This window comes from Callorhinus ursinus, unplaced genomic scaffold (assembly GCF_003265705.2).
Source record: "Callorhinus ursinus isolate GAN/ISIS: 27379988/994484 unplaced genomic scaffold, GSC_fseal_2.0 scaffold28, whole genome shotgun sequence".
In the NCBI taxonomy this organism is placed as follows: domain Eukaryota; kingdom Metazoa; phylum Chordata; class Mammalia; order Carnivora; family Otariidae; genus Callorhinus; species Callorhinus ursinus.
The window spans coordinates 10,983,639-11,006,738 of record NW_027397090.1 but is presented as its reverse complement, the minus strand read 5'-3'; the positions used below and the strand labels follow the sequence as shown (position 1 = coordinate 11,006,738).

Here is a 23,100-nt window from a genome sequence, read left to right as displayed (position 1 = left end):
AGCTTAGTTACTGCGCTTGTCTTCTCGCTGTTCCTTGGGACAACGGGGCAGACTCACTGCTCGCTGCTCAGTAGCTTTGTCCCCAGCGGGAGTCGGTGTGCTTGGATACCCTGGGGGAGCATGTGCAGGCGGGGGACACACAGGTGGGCTGTTGGAACCCGGGTATTCACCTTGCAGAGGAATGCACTGGAAACATGCTGCACTTGAGCCGGGAGGGAAGCCAGGTCGGATGGGATTTCCTTTCCTCTACCCCGAAGGCCCTCTCTGTTGGCCTTTGCCAGCCGGCATCCACGGGCACTTCAAGCTCCGCAGACCCGGAGTTTATTTACCGGGAAATCAGGCCCCTGTCCTGCGTCCGTCTTTGGACGGATGAATGCCGCGAGCCGGAGGTGCAACCTGTGGGGGTGCTGGCCCAAACTTTCTGAAGGTGTCGGGTGTAAACAGCGCCTCCTTATATTGGGGGCAAGCCCTCCAGAGTTTCCAAAACAAGTCCCGCGCATTCATTACCTCCCTGGATTTCCTCAGCAGGTAGGAAGAAGACAGAGCTACATTTATCCCTATTTCACAGTAAAAAAAAAACCCTGAAGCTGAGAGGTACAGTGACTTGCACAGAGGTGCAGGACTAGAAAGTGAAGGAGTAAGAAACCAGGACTTCTGATCCTTGGTCCAGAGACTTTGGCAGTCACGTGGTCTTCTATAATAATAATAATTTATTTTATTTATTATTATTATTATTATATCATCTCACTGATAACCCTGACAGTCCTGTTGGTTGGATAACTGAACTTGTTATCAGTACAGAATGTATTCATCTATGTCATGCTCTCTCACTGCATAAAGGAACTGATAAGGGACAAGAGCTGATTTTTCAACTGTACCCTTCGGAGGTATATCACCTGGAAAATCATTCCCTTATCCGTGCTGCTAGTGATTGCCATCTTCCAGTGTGCGAAGAAAATAGCAAAGGTCAAAGCCATTTAGCCGCCAGGCAGAGAACACTGGCAGACTAGGAGCTGGGCTGGATTCAGCAGCATCATTCCAGAGCAGTGCCCCCCACCCCCACCCCCCCGCGACCCCCCGGTGCTGCAGCATCAAGGCCGTGGGGTCAGGAACACGGACAGCTCTCCCCTCTCCACATCATTTTCAACCAAGGCTATGCTGCATTTCCTCCAGGAATTCTATGACTGCAAACTTAGCGACCATTGCAGATTTGGGCTTTTAATCAGGCTCTGTTAGGTTCAGTTTAAGATTATTACGGATAAAGTTTAAGATGAGTCAAGGGATAGCACCAGGACGGGGAGGTCTTAATTCTTGCCCATGCATTGACACTAGAGAGTCTAGGGTGAATGGAAAGGCATTCCTCTGGGGCCAATGGATTCTGATCGACTGTCCTCCTTTAGGTACTGCTTTTCAAGCTCGGAGCTACAGAAAAGGAGCAGTCTGGGAGAAATCATCACAGGTGGCCACCTTCTCTCATTGTTTTGGTTGTTTATAAACATCCACTGAGTGTCCATTATGGGCCAGGCTCTGGGGATACAGTGATGAGCGAAAGGCACAATTCTGATGCTTGACTTTCTCCAGTCAAATGTACTGTTACTCCATTTCCCTGTCCCCCACTCTCCTACCAGTGCCCCACCCCTCAGCTCTACAGTTCTGATTCCTGATCATGTGCACCATTGTTGGCAAGACACTCCGGAGGCTGAATGACTGGTGCAGTGATACCTCCCACTCCTCTCTATCTGGCCCCCACTTTGCTTCAGGATATGCTAAGCCCTAGGTCCTCCTTCTCAGACTTCCTAGCCCCTTCATCACCCCTCCTTGGGATGGTCCTGCCGGGTCAGTGGTTGTGAACAGGATATGAAAGAAACTTTCATCCTGATCTCCACACAAGTTCCTTTTTCTGAATGCCTAAAAGCAAAATGTTTGGTAGTGAGCCTCCCATGGTTTGTTTTGCTTCCTTCCCCCTTTCTTCCCAGTTCCCTGAGGAGGTTCTACTCCCTTTCTCACTAGCCACGTGGTTTGACCCTGCTTCTAGTGTGAGGGGAGAACCTTGGTTAGCATAAGCCACTCCAATTAGAACGAACCCAAGAGAGTCCCCTAAGAATTCTGGAACGTAGGAGGCTGTGAGGCTCAGGATGGCCTGATGGACTGCCATCCTAGGGATGAGCCGAAATTTCCAGGGGCCACTGCTGAAAGCCCGACAATGGAGCCAACCAAGAGGAAGCAGCGATGAAAAATGGACCCAGGCCATGCTATGTGGGTCCTGAATCAAGATGCATCTGAACCAATAATACCTCTGGGTTGTCCTGTTACATGAGCCTATAAACTCCACCACCTCCTTTGAAAACACTGGGTTGAGTTTTGTTTCCTGTCCCTTGCAAAAGATGGCCAACTGAGTACTTGTAGGCTAGGGCCTCCCAAGTGGTGTGCCATGGTGCACCCAGGAACTGGGCTATAGATATTACTTGAGGTTGACTGGCCCAGCCCCCTGGGAGGGACTCAGGGCAGCCAGAGCTCCTGGACTGGAAATCTCTATCAGCAAGTAGCTTTGTCCATCCAGTGAGACAACAAATGCAGAATTTTAAGGTACCCCACTATGGTGATTTTAAAATATGTGCAAAAATTCTTTAACACTCCTCCATTCAAAATGTAGAGCCTGATAAATCTCCCCCCTGAACGGGGACTGACCCTGGTGGCTTGCTTCGAAAACGCAGAATATGGCAGACACGAGGGAGTCTGACTTCAGAGGCTAGGTCATAAAGGACATGGCCACTTTGGCCTTACTTCTCTTGTATCGTGCCCCCTAGGGGGAGTCAGCGGCCATGTCAGGAGGGCACTCATGCACCTGGGGAGAGGTCCACAAGGAGAACTAAAGCCTCCCATCAAAGACCAGCACCAACTTCCCAGCATTAGGAATGAGCCACCTTGGAACAGAACCCATCAGCTCCAGTCAAGCCTTCAGATGATGGCAGCTCTGGCCAATATCTTGACTTCAACCTCCTGTGATGCCTCAAATCGGACCGCCTGGGCAAGCTACTCCTGAATTTCAAATCCGCAGTAACTGGGTGAGATACTGTTTGTTGCTGCTTTAAGCTAACGAGTTTGCGGGCTATTTGTTATGCCTCAATAGAGAACATTTAAGCCCCTGGTGTGAAAAAGATGAGGAAGCACTGCTTTCAGTCCAAAAAGAGGATACACTGGACACTACAGACATATCCAGCATTCTGGGATGTATTAGAACTTTTAGGGTGTTCTGTTTGCAAAATCATACTTAATGGCAGCTTTACAACGTTTGAGATAACAAGCATTTAAAAATACATTCAAGGCAAAACAAAGGCTCCCTGTCTTTGGAAACATACTTGCAACCACAATTATCAATGACAGCTCTAAAAGTTTTTCTTTTTAAAACAAACCCACTGCCATGGAAAGGACTCCTTAGGGAACAGAATTAGAGACTTGAAGACAGTGCAAAGCGTGACAGCCCCGTCAGGTCTGTGCAGCAGATGTCTCGTTTTCCTGCAGATTCTCCCTCTCTCTTTTTTATTTTTAAGATTTCATTATTAAGCAATCTCAATACCCAGCATGGGGGTGGGGCTTGCACCCTACAACCCTGAGATCCAGACAGTCCCACGCTCCACCGACTGCGCCAGCCAGGTGCCCCTTCCTGGAGACCCTTAAGGGACAGTTGCACCCTTGACCTTGCCGAAGGAGAGGCAGCATGAAGCTGATCAGAGGATTCCTCTAAAACCCTTGCACAGAAGGGTTTTCCAACGCAAAATCAAGATGCTATTGTGGTATATCAGGTTTCTCTAGTTTTTAGAAAACCAAAAGGCCTAATTTGCTTTACTCTTTTTTTTCCCCAAGATTTTATTTGTTTGAGAGAGTGAGAACAAGACGGGAAGAGAGGCCAAGGGAGGGGGAGAAGCAGGCTTTCCGCTGAGCAGGGAGCCCAACACCAGGCTGATCCCAGGACCCCGGGATCACCACCTGAACTGAAGGCAGACGCTCAAATGACTGAGCCACCCAGGCGCCCCTAATTTGCTTAGTGCTTAACACTTAACACTTATTGTTTGAGGGCAAACACTTAACACTTACTGTTTGAGGGCAGAATATAATAGCTGTTGCGAGTGATTGCTGCCCAACCTTGAGTCACTCATGAAAGGTTATGTTCTGTAGGGCCTGTTGCCTGTTCTAGTCTGCTCTGTATTTTGGCTACATGCACAGAGATGCTCCTCCTCGCTAAGCCGGCAGGCTTTGGAGGACGGTGACAGTGTTATTGGACCTCAGTCTGAGCCAGTACCTCCCCACAGAAGATGCCAAACAGCATATGGAATTAAAGTATATCATATGTACTCATGTAGGAAAGCAATTAAGTGTATCATATACTTTAGAAAGAATCCTTCCCCAAATGCCTAGACAGCAAAAAGATTGCCATGTAAACTAGTAAGCTTTTGTGCTTTAAAAAAAAGACCTCTTTCAGAATATAAATTCATGCATAAAAAGTTCTGGATTATCCCAATGAAATTCTCTCTTATAAACACCAAATTAAATACCGCATAAGAGGCGCGCCCCGGGACAGCACTGTCTGGTCTGGAGGACCATGCCTATGCATCTTTCCTTTTCTCCGAAGTGCTTTGCGAGAGTTAAGAGTTGTCAAAATAGAAAACACACGTTGCAAAGGGAAACATTTTGCTTGCCATTCTTATTACATTTTTAGTACCAGTCAAGGGCATATTAAAAATATATAATTTAATTCTCAAGCCACAATTCTGTTCATCTGTCTCCTACAGTACATTGTCAGAGGAAGTCCAAGCTCAATCTACTCTAGCCAATATACATAGGCCGACGGACGGCACGGCGTTCTGACACGAAAGCAGAAGCTATTATCCTTTTACAAAACTAAACTTGGTCCCAGGCAGGAGGAGAAAAAGAGTGAGCGAGAAGGAGCAGAAGAAAAAAATGCAAAGCACTGCAGGAGAAGTGTTTGAATTGAAGTGAATGCAGCCGAGTACCGCGCGTCTCCTAACTCAGTGAGTCCAGGGTCCGTCCATAAGTGCTTGTTAAATTAACTTAACACGCAGTAACACTTAGGCAAAAATAACTATACAACAATTAGTCCACCGTTCCCAAGAAGGTAACGAGTTCACAAATAATTCCTCTAGCTCCAAGTCTCCAACCATCATCATGATTTTTAGATTTCTAGTGAGGCCTCTCCTCACGGATTTATTGACCATGTTTTGCAGTCCTGCCAGCCCGTCCTCCTCACACATGAACAGGGAATGTGTGACGTCCACTCTGCATGGGACGGCGGACAACGTTTCCATTTTCCCACGGGCGATTTGGGTTTATCCTGTAAATCCAAATACGGCCAGAGGAAGTCATCTCTCCCGTAGAGCGTGACCGACCACTCAGCAGGAGACGCTGTTTAAGCCTTATTTTGTACAATGTTGTGAAAAGCCATGATTTGATAAATACACAGGCTCCCCTAATAAACCACCCTCCACTAACCCCAGTATGGAGGGCCAAAACCTGATCAGACCCCATTTGGGTGTAATTCCCATGGTCCCTGGGATTCTAAGGCTTCCAGAGTGCTGTCCGGTCAGGGAGTATGCAGTCCATCCTGCTCGGCAAATGTCCTGTGTTTTAAGTACCAACGAGTACTTCTCCAGGGTCACAGGGCCTCAGTCTCCATGCGTGAGGACAGCTTTTCCTAGCTGCCCTGTGACAACTGGGTTTCACATTTCCTGAAACTAGATCTGTGGAAGGAGTCTCTGAAATTACAAAGGGGAGAGAGAGGGAGAGAAATCAGAGGTAAGAAAGATCAATTAACCTTTTAAAGGGGGGAGGTCAGCCCCCAGAAAAGGACAAGGACTGTGGGCAATGCAGTAAGTTATGTGCAAAGTGAATGTGCAAAGGTCCTGAGATCCCTTCACACCAGCGCCAGAAAAAACACAGGAGGAAACGGGTTCTGGGAAGACCACGGGCAGAAGGCCAACACGAAGGGGTCCCAGGGAGGTCAAGGAGAAGGTAGAGGGAGTGGAAGGCACTCAGGATGGAGGCAGGCCAGATCGGGTTCTGGCAGCTTCTCTGACCCCGGGTGCGCTCCCGGTCCTCGGAGCTTGTGCGGCTCCCAAGTGTGGCAGAGCGTGCCCCGACCCGCTGGGCCCCAAGGCCCGTCCTTCCTCCCCCAGGAAGAGGCCTCCTCTGCCCTCAACTCACCTCTTTTGACTCTCAACTCTGAATATCGGCTTGTAGAGTTCTGGAATTTTCCGCTCAATCATTGGCCTGAGGTTCTCTCTCAGCTTGTAGTAGTTCTTTTTGAGTTCCTGCTGATATTCCCTCTGGTCGGCCGTGATGAGACGCTTGTTCTTCTCCACGGCCTCACCGCACCTGAGACGCGAACATCAGGGTCGGGGGGCGGGGGGAAGTGAGGTGGTATTTCTCAGGAGTTTGAGTTGCTTAGATGCTATCTAACATTTGCTGAGTACCTCCAAGAGTGTCTAAAACCCGGTGGCCTTTCGGGATTGCCTGTGAAGCCTTTCAAAGTTCACACATCTGGACTGTACCTCAGATTTAAGGAATCAGAATCCCTCAGGAGTAACACCTAGGAATCTCTATTTTTGAAAAGTGGCCCAGAGATCTTGATGCTCTGAGTTGTTACGTGCCAGGCACTATACGAGGAGTTTTCCATGCATTATCTGGTTAATTCTCCCAACAAACCCGGCAGGTCTGTATTTATCTGCATTTTGTCCTTGCAGCTCAGAAATGTCAGGTCACTTGCCCAAGATAACACTATGGGGACGCAGTGAGCCAGGGATCCAAACTCAGGATCATTGTTCTGCTCACAAGACGCTCACTGTGACTTATGGCAAGCTGGTAGACCGAGCAGATGCCACTCAGCCTCCCTCCTGCCGCATGCACATAGAGACAAGCTGGAAAGCGCAGCCAACATCTGCTGTAGGAGAAAGGGAAGCCCCCGGTGCCAGAGAGGAAGAGAAGAATCCCAATCAAAGTGATAGCAGGAGCTGATGTCATGGCAGTTGTCCCAAGATGTGCCCATTAGAATTTCAAGACTGCACAGGGGTCCTGGCGGCTGGGGGAGGTGTGGCGTCCTGGGAGCCTTGGCCTCTGCCAAGGCCAAGTGCGGCTCTGAATATTCCACTTCCATATAGTTCGAGGCCTTGAAAAGCTGCTACCCCATTGACGAAAGGGGGCCCAGAAAAATACTGCCAACTGTCCAGAGAGGCGGAATAAAAGCTTGCTAACAGTCTGCGGCCATCACTGGGAAAGAAAGTCACCTCAAGAACTGAAATTCTAGGTTTGCACCACACACGGGTATGAGTCACAAATTTATACAGGACAGATGAGGCAGGCCAGATCGGGTTCCGGCAGCTTCTCTGACCCCGGGTGCGCTCCCGGTCCTCGGAGCTTGTGCGGCTCCCAAGTGTGGCAGAGCGTGCCCCGACCCGCTGGGCCCCAAGGCCCATCCTTCATCCCCCAGGAAGAGGCCTCCTCTGCCCTGAACTCACCTTCTCCATCACTTTCTCCATCAGGGCTCATGGGCCGCCCACAGAAAGAGTGACCCTTCCCAAAGACGAGCTCACGATACAAGCATCATGGGAGGGGACCAACAGATGCAACAAGCAGGAGAGACAGCCCACTAAGAATTCCAGACGACAGAACAATATATAAGACCAAAGGTAATACAGAGATGTAATAAAAAAGAAAAGGTATAAAATTCGTGATGAAAGCAATTGGAGAGTATGAAAAAAGAGATCAGGGAAACTTCAGAAAAGAACCAAATGGAACTTCTAGGAAAAAAAATAGAGTCACTAAGATAAAGAAAAAGATCCCAATGGACAGGTTAGAAAATAAACCAGACACAAATGGAGAACACACGGATTATATGACAGATCTAAGGAAATCACCAAAGAAATTTTTTTAAAAATTAAAAATATAAAACAAATGGTTAAGGACCTGGAGATAGAGGGTCACCGGGTGGCTCAGTCAGTTAAGTGTCTGCCTTCGGCTCAGGTCATGATCTCAGGGTCCTGGGATCGAGCCCTCCATTGGGCTCCCTGCTCAGTGGGGAGTCTGCTTCTCCCTCTCCCTCTGCCCCTCCCCCCATTAGTGCTTTCTCTCTCTCTCAGATAAATAAATAAAATCTTATAAAAGAAAAAAAAAAAGAACCTGGAGATATAATAGGAGATGCCCAACCCACATCTCAATGGCTACCTAAGGGAATGAAAAATAAGAGGCAATATATAAAGAGATAACAGCTGATAATTTTCCAGAATTGCAAACAGACACAAGTCCCCTCATCGACAGAAACGGATCCATACGGATCCGCTCCACCATGGTGAAACTGCAAAGCGTCAGAGAGAAAATCATTAAAGCTCATTGTGGCGACCTAACTTGTAGACAGTTAAGCCTAGTGTTTTCATGGTCTCCCAGAGAGTATGCTACATACCAAAGAAGAAAATCATATTATTTAAACATGATAAAGTCCTGCCTTTTATTTTCCACTGTGCTACCTAAGGGAACTTAACAAATCAACAAACCCTGAAGGGACACCATAATGGTAGAAACCTAGCTGACCTGCAAAAATTAGTAATAATTCTTTATTACCCTGCAGGTGAATGGGATCCTGGTGACCAATGTGGTTTAAACTGTTTTCCTGATAGCAGGGTTAGATCTGGGGTAAGTCATGGGGATACCCAGACCTTGTGACCCAAACCCTTGGTATTCCCACTGAACACATTTTCATGATGACAGCCGAAGGCAAAGAGGGTGGAATGTGGCTACAGAACAGGGGAAAGCTACCTGGACTAGGCAGAAATAAACCCATGACCACAGCTTTCCTACACAATTAGCCCCCGGCAGAAAAAGACTTGATTTAACTCAGCCAGAAGCCAAAAGAACTCCCCTAACCGGATCTTCACCAGTCTTTTAAGTTGGACGTTAATTGAAGCAAACTGTATGATCTCTGAGGTTGCATATCAAAGTTTTCAAGAAGGGGTGGGAAGGGGAGGTTTATAACCTTTGAATCCTGAGAAATCACCATCATCCCTTCCATTTCTATTGCTTCTTAACTAACAGTTACCAGCTACCACCATGTGTACAATAAAATCAGTTTCAGGATGACTTTAAGGCCTGGGTTTGTAACATCAGCAGATTGCAGGAGGCCCACAGAGGCTGACTGCATCCTTGGGAGTGTCTCTGAAAACTTGGGGGGGAATTAACTAAACTCTCCCTAGTCTTTGTGCTCAAAAGTAATACGAGCCAGCTGACATACACTGATGGTGTACATGTGTCCTGGACATGGTTAAATGCTTTACATGCTCCGTGACTAGGTGAAAGAAGCAGTGTGGCTTCTCCCTGGCTCTGTCTTTTGGAACACGTGCCTTCTGGAGCCCGGAACCACCTGCTCTTTAAGTATTTTTCAGCCCAGACACCAGACATGTGCGTGAGGAACACTTCAGGCAATTCAGGCCCCAGCCGCTGCCTGGGTGCCAACGAGAGACTGGGTGAAAACCACCTAGCTGAGCCCACCAGCCCCTAGAACCATACACATAATAATTAAATGTCGTTTTAAGCCACTAAGTCTTGAGGTAGCCTACTGCAGAGCAATAGATGAACACAGTTCATTCTTTTACAAAGACAAATATATTAGTAAGTGGAGTGAGAATTTTTCAGATGTTGCAGTAGTAATATGGTTATATTTTAACAAATTTTACAACTTACGAATTATTTCATATACATTTTCTGTATTTCTTCCTTTCCCCCATTTGGATTCTATGCTCTAGATTTTTTTTTTTAAGATTTTATTTTTTTTTAATTTATTTATTTGAGAGAGAGTGTGTGTGAGGGGTGAGGAGGAGCAGAGGGAGGAGACAGGCGGACTCCGAGCTGAGCACAGAGTCCAACATGGGGCTCAAGTCCACGACCCTGAGATCATGACCTGAGCTGAAATCAAGAGTCGGATGCTGAACTGACTGCGCCACCCAGGTGCCCCTGTATAATCTAGATTTTATTAAAATTAAAATAGTTTCCATTATGGTGCGGGGCTTATTTTCATTTATTTTTTTGAGAGAGGGCATATGTGGGCATGCGGGGAGGGAGGACAGACAGAGGGAGACAGAATCTTCAGCAGGCTCCACGCTCAGCACGGAGCCTGACACCGGGCTCGATCCCATGACCCTGAGTTCATGACCTGAGCTGAAATCAAGAGTTGGACGCTTAGTGGACCGAGCCAGCAGGCGCTCCACCATGATGTTAATTTAAATCCATAAACTAAAGAGGGCCATGCACGAAACCGACCTCCTCCAGAACAGCTATTTTTCTTGGGAAATCTACACATCAGAGACCTACAATGCAAATAATTGTTTAAGTGGCCTTATCTGTCACATTGTCATTAGGTCCAAAAATACAGACTGTGCTGCTCTCGCTCAATAACACCGGCGTTCCAGAGCCCCGCTCCCCCGCCGCCTTTTGCTGCCCCCTCTGTTGATAAGGTCACTGAACACAAGCATTTTCTTATAGCAGATGTGCCTGGGGGTTTCCAGCACTCAGAATCCCACAGAAACCAGACTGAGAGGAAGGAAATTTTAACTCCAGAACATGGTTCCTGGCTTTGGTGGACAGTCACTGTAGGGGCCTCTCTGTAAGGAGGTAGGTGTCTTTCCTACAGAGAGGGTCGTCAGGGAGCCCTCCATCTCTGTATCTGTTGGCCTCCCTCCTCTGTGATTCTCCTTTAGCACAGCCCCCACGTCAGTCTCTTGGGATAGCCAACAATTGCTAGTTCCTTCCTCAATCCAGTCTCCCTCTTTTTTAGCAACAGAACTCCATCTGGTGAGCCTCCCTGGGAAGTGACATTTCCTAGCCCCCCTTAACAGATAGGGATGGCCGATCAGATACAAAATGAAGTCACCAGGAAAGCTCTTTAAAGGGGCACAAGGCTTTTGCTCTTTCCTCATTTCTACTCCTGATACTTTCCAGGGATGTGGTCACGATGGCTAGAGCCCTAGCAGCCATCTTGTGACTATGAGGATGGATGCACTATAATCAGGATGGCATAGAAAAGAATGGAAAGAGCCAGGGTCACTGATGATATAGTTCTGGGATGACTATCTCTGACCTTATTTTAGGAGGAAAAAAAATAAGTTTCTATGTTATTTAAGCCATCTTACTTCTGTTCTCTATTATGAGCAACTGAACACAGTTCCTAAAGAGAACAGCACAGCATAGTAGTTAGGAGTATAGACTCTGGAGCCTGAGCGCTCAACTCTGAATCCTGCTTTGCGGCATATCAGCTTTGTAACATTAGGCAAGGCACTTAAACTTTTCATGCCTTAGTTTCTTTACCTGTGATATGGAGGTGACAATAATAGCTGACCTTATTGTGCCTGTAAGGATTAAATGAGTGAAAACATAAAGTGCTTAGAATTTTTGAGTAAGAACACTTATTGTTGTTACGGTTATGATTCCCGATGGACCCAGTCTGAGTACAGAAATGATTTGTTCGATAGGAGAATGATGAAGTACGAGAGAGTTTATATTCTTGTCCCTGGTTTTTCATGGTTAATGAAAGATGCAGAGGGGCGCCTGGGTGGCTCAGTTGTTAAGCGTCTGCCTTCGGCTCGGGTCATGATCCCGGGGTCCTGGGGTCGAGCCCCGCATCGGGCTCCCTGCTCCGCGGGAAGCCTGCTTCTCCCTCTCCCGCTTCCCCCTGCTTGTGTTCCCTCTCTCGCTGTGTCTCTCTGTCAAATAAATAAATAAAACCTTTTTTAAAAAGAAGAAAAAAGATGCAGAGATGGAATGCCCTGCCCCGAGTCCCACATCTGCGGGAACAGCAGAGTCAGGTGCAAATCCAGAGACCTGCCGCTCCTCGGTTCGTGTCCTCAGCCCACTGTGTCTTATGCTACAAACTTTATAGAGGCACCCAAGTCATGGGTGGACAATGTCTATATTTAAATCAGATGGTTAAGTTTCCGCTTCCTCCTCAAATTGATCTGGTCTCTGCCCCACCAAATGATGTTACATTGATCGATCACTTAGTAAGTGCCAAGCCCTGTTCTAAGCTCTGTGTACTGACTCATTGTATCATGACACCAGATCTAAGAGATAGTTACAATTACAATTCCCATTTTAAAGTTGGAGAAAGTGAGGCCAGGTAACTTGCCCAAGGTCACACAGCTAGGTAAGGCACGGTGGGTCCGTGAAGCCCAGCGGCCTGGCTCAGGAGCCCACACTGCTAACTGCAACACCGCTACTCCCCCTGGGAAGACACAGCCTTTCCAGCTAGAATCCAGGCATACGGCCTTGGTCTCAAGTTGAAGATATTCTCTCTGGAGCCCCAGTTTGGAGCACCCTGCCTTTCTCAGCTTCTTGCTGGTACCTCTGTAGCAAACCTCCACTCTGGGCGAAGGAAGGAAACGGGACTGCTGGAGTGCGGAGTCTGACAGCAATACGAGAGAAGCCAAGGACTGGCAAGGAGGGTCATTTGGGGGCAGGGCACCAGGGGCACAGGTGGCCGCCTGCAGGGGGTGTGGGAGAGCCGTGGCTCCGCCAGGCACCCCTCCCCGGAGGTTTTCTCCAACTCAGCCCCTTCATTTCCTCCCTCCCTGGCCGGCCTCGGCCGGACCCCACACCCAAGAGCATCCTGTCCCAAGTGAAGACGTTCGATCGTGGTTCTGCCACCTACTTGCTGTGTGACCTTGGGCTCATTATAACCTTCTTCAACTTCATAGCCTTCATCTGTAAAGTGGGTTTATGGGGATGAAACAGTGTCAGGTGTGTGAGGATCTAGCTGAGCGGTGACCACCAGGGAGGGCTTCATAGTCAACACTACCTGCTTTTTGGGAGCGAAGTAGGGGTTATGGCCTAATGAAAGGCATCATCCTGTGTGCTCCCCACTGCTGTAGGACGCAGCACTGTGGGGGCAAGGAGCGCACCCCAGGGCAGACCAGGGGCAGCATCGTCCTGCTGTGCCCTTAGAGTCACCTCTACCGCTCCTGGTTAGATTTGTGTGGCCGCCTCCCTCACAGACGGTCCAGTGGCCCCTTCTCCTCCTCCTAATGCCAGATGTGGGAAGGCGGGGCTGGACTAGGGCTACAGGCTTGGGAAGGTGTCCAGCCTCACATCTGACACCCAGAAGCAGATTCCTAGAATCCAGGTAGAGGAGGGTGGTTCACCAGATCAGACTCATGCCTGCATCACATTACACTGACCTTAACCCCTCTCAGGCCCTGGGCTTCTCTTGAAGAGTCACAGAGTCCTGGGGTTCACATATTTCTATAATATTCTCTAACTCGATATCAGCCCCAGCCACCCTCGGGCATGGTGCCCCGTCCCTGACCATGGACCAGCCCTGAGAGCCAGGCGCTTGCTCAGGAGACCTGGGGGATGGGGTGGGCTGAGAGAGAAGGAAAAGATCACACTGTAACAAAAATGGATATTTTTTTGTTCAGAATCATTGCAGGAGGCACTAGGGAGGAGAAGAGCCCTGTGTGTATGTCTTGTGGGGGGGTGGTATGTGCCTGATGTGTAACCTGTTCCACCTGGCTCTCAGTTTTCTAGCAGCCTTGGCCCACTGATAAGGTCTCTGTGACCTTAGAAAAGTGACAGAAGTCATTCCTCTGCCCCCTCCCCCCACTGACCTGCTTCAGAGCAACCCCTCACGATATTTAAGGCTTTGTTTTCCTATCACATATTCAAATCTCTTCCTAGCTCCTGCTTCTGTTTCTACGATACCATTTGGTGTTCCTTCGGCCCCTTGGGCAGATTCTCCCTCCCTCCTGTTCCAAGACCCTCTCTGCAGTCTGCAAACACCACCGCTCCACGCTCTGTGTCCTGACTCTGTGACCGTACGTGGGGTAGCAGCCTGTCTGGGTGTATCCGAAACTATTTCCCCTAGAGACAACTTGTGACGGGTGCTGTGGAGGATGTGGTCTTTTATTTCAATATAAAAATAAATGTAAAGGGAGGCGTCTTTGAGCTCACCGAGTAGACACCATGAGCAAAGCTCACCCTCCCGAGTTGAAAAAACTTATGGACAAGAAATTATCATTGAAATTAAATGGTGGCAGACATGTCCAAGCAATATTGTGGGGGTTCGATCTGTTTATGAATCTTGTGATAGATGGATGTGTGGAGATGGCACCTGTGGGCAACAGAACAATATTGGAATGGTGGTAACATGAGGAAATAGTATCATCACGTTAGAAGCCTTGGAATGAGTATAAACAATGGGTGTGTTCATCAGAAGGAATCAACTGCGTCCACACGTCCCCTCCATAGTACCTGTTTAACTACAAGAGAAAAATCAGGTCGTGTGCATTTTCATATTGAACTTTTTTGTTAAATAAACTTTTATAATAGTCAAAAAATAAATAAATAAATGTAAGAATCACGTTGTCTTTGTAAGGCTGAGAGCGTTCAGATGATGTTAGGACTGAATGTTGGTGTCCTCTGCCGCCCCCCATTCCTATATTGAAGCCCTAACACCCCACGTGATGGTATTTTGGAGGTAAGGCCTTTCAGAGGTGTTTTGGTGTAAATTACCGTGAAGATGGGACCCATCGGGTAGGATTAGTGCCCTTGGCAGAGAGTTTTCTTCCTCTTCCTCTCTCTACCCTGTGAGGAGGCCAGGCCAGCAAGAGAGCCTTCCCAGGGAGCCTGGCCCGCCAGCACCCTCATCTGAGCCTTCCCAGCTGGTCCAGCCAAACGTCCGCTGGTCCAGCCACTCGGTCCACAGTATTTGGTGACACCAGCCCGAGCTAAGGCAGAAAGGTAAGAAAATTTAAAAACCCAGATTGGAAGCTCTGGCACTGTCTAAAACAGCTTGAGTACTTTGGGGAGCAGAGGAATAGAAGAGAACGGGGTATCTCACCATCTTGGCTTCAGAAACCCTGAGGTGGTTTTTGTTTTGTTTTGTTTTGTTTTTTTCTTACCGTGGGAAAAGGCAGGAGGGGATCAAGGTCTCGACCTGGCAACTGGCTGGATGAGCATCAGCCGCCGCAGGCCCACCTGCCAGGTCCCCTATAGCCGGTCCGGTGCCGCGACAGCCAAGTCCAAGGCCACCGCCCAGGGGCAGGACCTGACGGCGGGCACCTGGCAAGCCTACGTTTCTGCGCTCAGCAAAGAGGCTCACTTATGTTCACCTTGGAAATCCGGGCTTATCAACCTGCCACCCCAGTCTGCCAAGCAGCGGGAGCTCACTCACAGGGAAACCCAAGAGCTGTCCACCCCCCAGCATCTTCCCTTCTTGCGTCACCTTGGCTGTCGGAAGCAGAGAGCCGGGAGGAAATATCCGGCAGCAAATAATGTGACAAAATATTGACTCTGGCCATTAAAAGCCTGCAACTTGCTGAGGGGACTTGAGAAGCAATTAAGCAATCGGGGGAAAGGAAGGTCTCCTCGCCTCCCGCCGTCTTGAGGGTATGATTTAGAGACCAGGGAACCAAATCACGTCTGCTCTTCACCAGCCTGCTTTTACACTTTGGTTCTGTCCAGAGCCCCATCTGCCAATCTGGCTGTCGCTCGTCTCTCTTGTCCTACCAGACTCCCGGGGAACACACTGCTCTTGCTGACTCAGAGGAGCCCAGAGGCGTCCCGGAGGTTTTGGGGTCTATGCCTTACCAGGCCAGGCTCCCCTTCTGACCGCCCCCTTTGTTCTACCTAAATATTCAAGGTGAAGTTTAAGTGAAGGCTTCCCCAGCCTTCCAGCCTCTAATGGACCGTTCCTTTCTGAACTCTGGAGCCCTGTATTTCCTGTGCTCTTGGCAGTGGGTAGTGCACGCTGCACTGTGCTGGTATTTAGTTATGCACCTAGGGGTGCTGTCGGGAGCTCCTGTCTTCCCACAACTGATACCGTACCCGGGTCATACTGCCTCTTTCAACATTTCAGAGGTCCAAGGAGGCCTGGGCCACTGCCAACTTCAGGGGCCTTCAACCATACCTTATTTTATTTCATTTTATTTATTTTTTAAAGATTTATTTATTTTAGAGAGAGAGTGCGCGCAAGCCAGGGGAAGGAGCAGAGGAAGAGGGGGAGAGAATCTGAAGCAGACTCCCCACTGAGGATGGAGCCCTACATGGGTCTCAATCCCAGAACCCCGAGATCATGACCTGAGCAGAAACGAAGAGCCAGGCGCTTAACTGACTGAGCCACCCAGCTGTCCCCCAAAATAATTTTAAATGAAGATAAGTGGAAAGGAAATAGATCTTTAAAAATTCCCACAGTATTTTTCTAGTTTTTTTGTTCTGTAAAAATGCTCTCTCTACTCAACAAAATGCAGCTTTTGTGTAATGTCAGAATTGCTTTCAAATACAGGAAGCAATTCAAAGGCCAAAATATTAATAAATATAATCTCTGTGTATGTGCCCCATGTGTGTATGGGCACTTGCACACAGACCGAGTGTGTCTCCATATACAGCACGTTTGCAGACCTCTCACCAGGGCCTGTGGAAGAGGAGGGATCCCTCACCTTACCCAACACTGGCACACTGATGAGTTTTCAGTGAATTTAGCAAACTTTCACTTTTAGCCTCCTTTATTCCCCATCTGCCAAGTGAGGTTATTCCTACACTTGATATGCTGCTCCAAGGTTGAAAAGAAATACTGGTACACATTTTCCTGACATCATGGGTAAAAGGTCATCACATCCTTCATAATCATTCATTTTAGGGCCACAGGAGACCCCACGGTACCCGTCTGTACTGCAACAGTTTGCAAGACCTTGCTCAAAGACCCGCTCCTATGCAGCCTGAACGGGCCGCTCCTGATGCCAGCCCACAGAAGCCTGTCTGACGATGGGAACAGCCAGAGAGAGGATGCTTTTGAAAAAGCCCAGCATTAGAATTGTCTTCACCAAATTTGAGGCAGGGTCTATTCTTAAGATTCTACAAATAAGTTATCCCGTGATATTAAAACTTCTAAAACCAATGCCTCTTGGACTTGAAAGCATCGTGGACGGTCAACACACGAATGGAGATGTGGGCTATGTGGCTCAGAAGCTCTGGATTTGAACTCAGCTCTCCCACTAACTAGCTGTGTGACCTCAGGCAAAATCATTTCCCATCTCCAAACCTCCGTTTCCCCTTTTGGCAAAATGAGGCTGGTGGTAATACCGGTTTGATGTGTGCGGCACACACAAGACATAAACATGAAAGCACTTTACAGTTTGAATGTCGGTTACTTAATAGTACACATAAGGCTGGTCTGCTGCAGGGGTTCCCAGGCGGGAGGGTGCATCAGAATCCCCAGAGGGCTTGTTAAAACCCAGACTGCCGGGCTCCACCTCTGGAAATTCTGATTCCGTAGGCCTGGCTGGTGCCCAAGAACTGGCCTTTCTAGCAAGTTCTCAGGTGATGCCCTAGCTGCTGTCTGGGGACCCCTCTCTGAGAACCACTGCTCTGCTGCCTTCCCAGCCATACCCCATCTTACCGCATTATGAATTCCTTAAAGCATAATCTCAACTTGTTGTGATGTCGATAGAGCTTTGGGTCAGCTGGAATTTCGGCCAAGAACACTTGGGCTACTTCCAGTGGTCCCTGATGGGAAAAGGAACAGAACAATATGACATTGGAAAGAAAATTATATTACTTGGGAGAAAATCTTGGATTGACTTCTGAGTTTGGACATTTAATTCTGTAGGTAGTGTGACCAAAACAAAAAAATCAAGGAAGGTACTGAACTTCTCAGGAAACTGATTTCTTAGGAGTGTGGACATTTAGGAGAATACTCAGAAGTATAAATGTATTTTCTTTTTTTATAAAAGATTTTATTTATTTATTTGAGAGAGAGAGAGAGAGAGAGCAGGAGTGGGACAGAAGGTGAGGGAGACAGACAGACTCCCCACGGAGCAGGGAGCCCGATGTGGGGCTCGATCCCAGGACCCTGGGATCATGACCGGAGCCGAAGGCAGACGCTTAACGACTGAGCCACCCAGGTGCCCCCAAATGTATTTTCTTAATCAAATGCTATATTAATAATAGGCTGTCCTTTGTATGTAAAGGTAATACTACTGCATCACAGGGTATGTGATCTGAGTTGCTTTTCTAAAATTGAGGATTGTCTTGATTCATCCTTTCATATTCACTTATTTAGTTGCCCTGGTCGTGGCGCCACTTTGTGTAAATGCTGGCTTGTGTCAGAGATACGCACAGTACGTGGTTATGGGCTCATAAAGTCTTCCATTTTCATTAAAGGATTGAGACTTAAAGCAAAACTTCCTAATATTTCCTGATCTTGGAAATCTAATAGTCATTTCTCCTCTGTGCTATTTCTGTTCCCTTGATATTATCTGGACACAATTTTTGCAGGGAAGTCCAGGTGGGGTGAGTGAGGAAAAAGTCATGATACTCACTAGGTTTTTGAGTGGAGGTGTAGACAAGAGCAGATCTGGATCTGAAATTAAGGATGCCCACTGGACAGCACCTCCCTGTATCTGAGACTGGTTTAGTTACACGCTGGGTTTGGGAGTAAGGATTCTAAGGGGTTTGAGAATATCCAGCTTGGTCTGAAGTGCCCCAAGAAGCCTGGTCCCTGGTCACTCCTGGCTGGCAAGGCCCCCGGCATGCTGGATTTGTCTGGTGACTGACCCAGGGGCTGCATGTTCTAGACCCTTTCCCCTCTCTCCTACAGACATTCTTAGATTGGCCTCAAGCTCTGCAACAACCTTGCCTGCATTGGGCATGACTAAGCCCTCTGCAATAGGACCCAGATCTGGAGCACGCTGCCAGGTCTGGCCTCAAAGTGAAGCCCTCTCTGTGAAAATGGTGCCCCTTCCACTTGGTCTACTCATGTCTGGGACTTCTTTTCTTTTCTTTTCTTTTTTTTTTTAAGATTTTATTTATTTATTTGAGAGAGAGAGAGCACAAGTGGAGTAGGGGCAGAGGGAGAGGGAAAAGCAGATTCCCCGCTGAGCAGGGAGCCCAGTGCAGGGCTCGATCCCAGGACCCCGAGATCAGGACCTGAGCCCGAGGCAGGTGCCTAACCGACTGAGCCACCCAGGTGCCCCTGGGACTTCTTTTCTACCACGCTTGTTATGTGAAGGGCCCCCCTCTAAGTCTTCTAAACCTCACAAGTGTTGGGTCTAAGTTCAGGGATACCATTTATGTGTGGATCAGACTCTTCATCAACCTCAAGGAAGGAGGTGTAGACATATAATGGAAACCCAAGTAACAAGGACCAGAGGAGTTGCCGGCAGCCAGTCTTGCTCACCTGATTTACAGTAGCTCCGACGGAGCCCTGCAACACCATCTGAAGCATCTTGGCATCAGGGGGCTCCTGGTTAATGGCAACCGCTAACTGCAGGGTCTTCTTCTTCATATCCTCAATGGCAACTTCAATTGGTGTCAAAACAAACTGAACATAAGACAGAAGTTCAGGGAAGTCATTGTCTGGTCTTGGAAGCCATGGACAAACCCGGGGCTATGACGAACCGGATTTGAAGAAGCAGGTAAGGATACCTTCAGAATATTTAAAATACTCTGGGTAGATTAAGAGGAAGGAAAGGCCTAACATTTCTTGAACACTTACTGTCTTTGGGGAACTCTGCGGACATTTCTCATGGATTCCTTTAAACAACCTATGTATTCTCTCCATTCTACATCCAAAGAGGGATTTATAAGGTTCAGAAAGTGCCACCAAATGACACAGGGTAGTAAGGAGGGAGCTCAGAATTTGATCACAATGATGTCTACATTCAAAATGCATGTTCTTTCTACCCTGTTAAGTTTCCTTTCCAATTATTAAACAAGTTACTTGACTTATAATTAGAGAAGGTATGAGAAGCACAGCACTCAAGATTTTTGTCTCCACCATAACACATGATTTTGGCATCATGTGTACCTTCTCCAACTCACCCTGAAGATGAATTTCTGATTAACAGAATTCTCTTAAGGGTCAATCTCCTGGTTGCCAGGTTCTGCAGGTTTGGGGTAGGGTCCTTCTTAAATGTTATAGGTGGAGTTATCCCTCCCCCCAACTTCATATACCGAAGTCCTAATTCCCAGTACCTCAGGATGTGACCTTACTTGAGATAGGGTCTTTACAGAGGTAATCAAGTTAAAGAGAGGTCATTAGGATGGGCCCTATATGATGAATGTCCCTCTAAGAAGATGAAATGTGGACCCAGAGACACATGTTGAGGGAGAGAATGTGAAGACACAGGGAGATCATCATATACAAGCCAAGGAGGGAGGCCCAGACCACATCCATCCCCCACAGCCTTCAGAAGGAACCAACCTCGCCAACATCTTAATTTGGTCACTGGCCTCCGGAACTATGAGACAAGACGCTTCTGCCATGTTAGCCATGTAGCCTGTGGTCCTCTGTTACAGCAGTCCTAGGGATCTAACACGCTGAGGTTCTCAGGAAAGGGCCAAGAAACGCTATGGGGATTCTTACTGGGACCCTGAGTTTATTCCTCTGCTATGCCTACCTATCCTAGTATTCAAAAGTCCAAAACAATAAGAAATACAATAGAGGCCTTCTAAACCAACCTCCTCTTAACTGAGTCACTCGTCCTGGATTTCTCTCATGTCTGTGAAGCCCGCTCTCTGATGTGGTTGCTGACACCCTAGCTGATGGGCAGTGAGCTCAGTCACTTGTGCTCCTGCCCCACGAGGCATCCGTTCACCACGGCTTAGCTCTGCACGTTCACTGACTTGATGATGCCTGTTACGCCTGTTATTTTAATGACCTCATCTAATTAAATAATGCACAAACTGATGAACTGTGGGTGTGGAAAGAAACAGAACTGTTTCTGTGAACACCAAGCTGAATGCTGGGGCAAGATACCACAAAAGTGAGTCGCCATAAAGATCCCTGCCTTATTAGGTGTGTGCAAGACAACTATAAAAGGCTAGGGGCAAGCAAGTCATAAAAATCCAGAGGGACTCTGTCCTCATATTGTTTATCAAGTATCTTTAAGCTCCTCTTCTGCTTTATAGGAATAAAAACTGAAAATTATGGACAGTGTATTAAGGGTGCGGCTTATACCAGAAAGACAATGCTGAATTGTGATCCGCCAACCCCGGATCACAGGGAAGGCTGGGGCCTTATATAAATTGAATGACAAATAAATGTCCACATGTGTATTTTAAAGTAAAATAAAATGTTTGTACTATGTCAAGTTTGGAGACACTTTCTTGATCAGTCCTCTTACAATGGGTTCAAAGTCTCCTACTGTACAGAGAACCAGAGAAGAGAAAGGGGTCCTCGCTGTCAGTGTATAGATGAGAAAAGCTGAATGAAAATAAGTGTCTTGAGCAACAGTACAGGAGGAATCTGGGACTGGAAGTCAGTTGGTCTCCTTGCCTATCTGGCAGGGGGCCCTTCTTCCAGCTCACCACCAACTCATGGGGCTACTTGCTTGCTCTGTCTGAATCACCTGTAAGCTTCCAAATATATAAAAATTCAATAAAAAATATTTAAATTTTCAATATATATTTCAAGTAAACATAACATGACAATAAACACGTTAAATATTGTAATTGTCATTCTATTTATGTCGAAGATATAACTTCAAAATATAAAATATTTAAATATAAAGTAATGCTATGAAATGCATGGCTGCCTAAATGGGATTCCCTGGCGCCATGACAGTCAGAGAATAACCACCATGATAATATTTCCAGTGTGTCCCTTTTTTTGATTTTCTCTCCAGTCTGCCATGAAGGAGCTCGGAGGAGGTGTGAGTGTCATCCTGGGAGGGAGACTCGGGCATTCAGTGGTGACCTCGGTCCCGAGCCCGCTGGCTCCAGGGGCCATTACCTCTTCCTTCTGGATGACGCTGATCCTGGTCTTGACGTAGGGGAAGGCATGCATGGTGGTCAGGACGGTGTTCCGCCGGTACTGCTCATGCAGTTCTCCCCGGGGCCGCCCCTCCAGGGTGAAGGGGGTGGTGTACATGAACCTCCGCAGATTGAAATTCTTCTCAAAGTAGGTTACCCTGTCTTTCATCTCATACTCATCAAAGTAGGGCTCCACAAACGTGATCTGTATGTAGGCCTGAGGGGGAAAAGGTGGGGGAAGGAGGAGATGAGCTCGTCTGCAAGCTACCACCCAGGATGCACTGGGGAGGCATGTTGGGACACAGCGCCCTGCACCCACCCTGTGTGCACCCCAAAGCCACAGAAGCTGAGCACATCAGGCCAGACGTCAGGCATCCCTGCTCTGCACCCCCAGGGAGACAAAGGGCTGTGGGCGAGAAGGACAGAGCAGTGTGCCCGTGTGAAGTCAGGTCTCCCGGCTGCCCCTCCAAGCTGACCTCACTGGTCCAACGGAAACTTGGTACGAAAGTTCACAAACTGCTATTCAGAACAGACAAGCTTTCCTTTTTGGAGCCACCATGACCGCTACCCACTTAGAATGGCCAGACTGAAGGCATGTGACAATCCTGAGCACGGCCAGGGACGGAGAGGTGCTGGAACTTTCACATACCGATGATGGGAGTGGAAAGTGGGACAGCCCCTTCTAACATAAGGCTAGCCGTTTCTTACACAGATAGATGACATTGGCCATATGACCCCGCAATCCCGCTCTGACATGGGCATTCATGAGAAATGCAAACTTATGTTCACACAAAAACCTGCACACAATGTCTACAGCAGAATTCATAATAGACAAAAACTAGAAACAACACAAACGTCCCTCCGGCGGGGAACAGGTAAACAGATGGTGGTACAGCCAGTTGACAGAATACGACTCTGCAGGACAAAGGAAGAGAAGGACTGCCTCATGGAGGAATTTCAGATGCATTGTCTGCAGTGACAGAGCCAGACTCAAAGGACTGTGAGCTTGCACTTATTAGTCTAGGGTTCCATTTATGTGACCTTCTGGAAAAGGCAAAACTACAGGGACAGACGGCAGATCAATGATGGTCAGGGGCTCAGAGCAGAAGGAAGAGGCATGGGGAGATATGTGGGGGTGATGGAACTCTTCCTGGTGGTGGTGACACTTGTTTGTCAAAACTCAGAGAACTCAACATCAGAAAGGTGAATTTCACCGCATGTACCTCCTTTAGAAATGCGTGCATGCGTGGGCACGCACACACACACACACACACACACTGAACAAGAGCACTTATTAAG

General features: G+C 47.9%; 1 protein-coding gene across 2 annotated transcripts in view; it reads right to left on the bottom strand.

Annotated features, from left to right (window-relative positions):
* Nucleotides 1-3,062: 3,062 nt before the first annotated feature.
* The window catches only part of DOCK8 (dedicator of cytokinesis 8), a 218,723-nt gene continuing 198,685 nt past the window's right edge, over nucleotides 3,063-23,100 (bottom strand). For both annotated transcript variants that reach the window (XM_025891603.2, XM_025891605.2), the window contains 5 exons: nucleotides 21,782-22,018; nucleotides 19,226-19,369; nucleotides 17,447-17,553; nucleotides 6,220-6,390; nucleotides 3,063-5,771 (listed from right to left, as the gene is read on the bottom strand). In XM_025891603.2, the coding sequence (XP_025747388.2) occupies nucleotides 5,711-5,771; nucleotides 6,220-6,390; nucleotides 17,447-17,553; nucleotides 19,226-19,369; nucleotides 21,782-22,018 (720 nt within the window). In that variant the 3' untranslated portion in view covers nucleotides 3,063-5,710. The remainder of the gene's footprint in view (nucleotides 5,772-6,219; nucleotides 6,391-17,446; nucleotides 17,554-19,225; nucleotides 19,370-21,781; nucleotides 22,019-23,100) is intronic.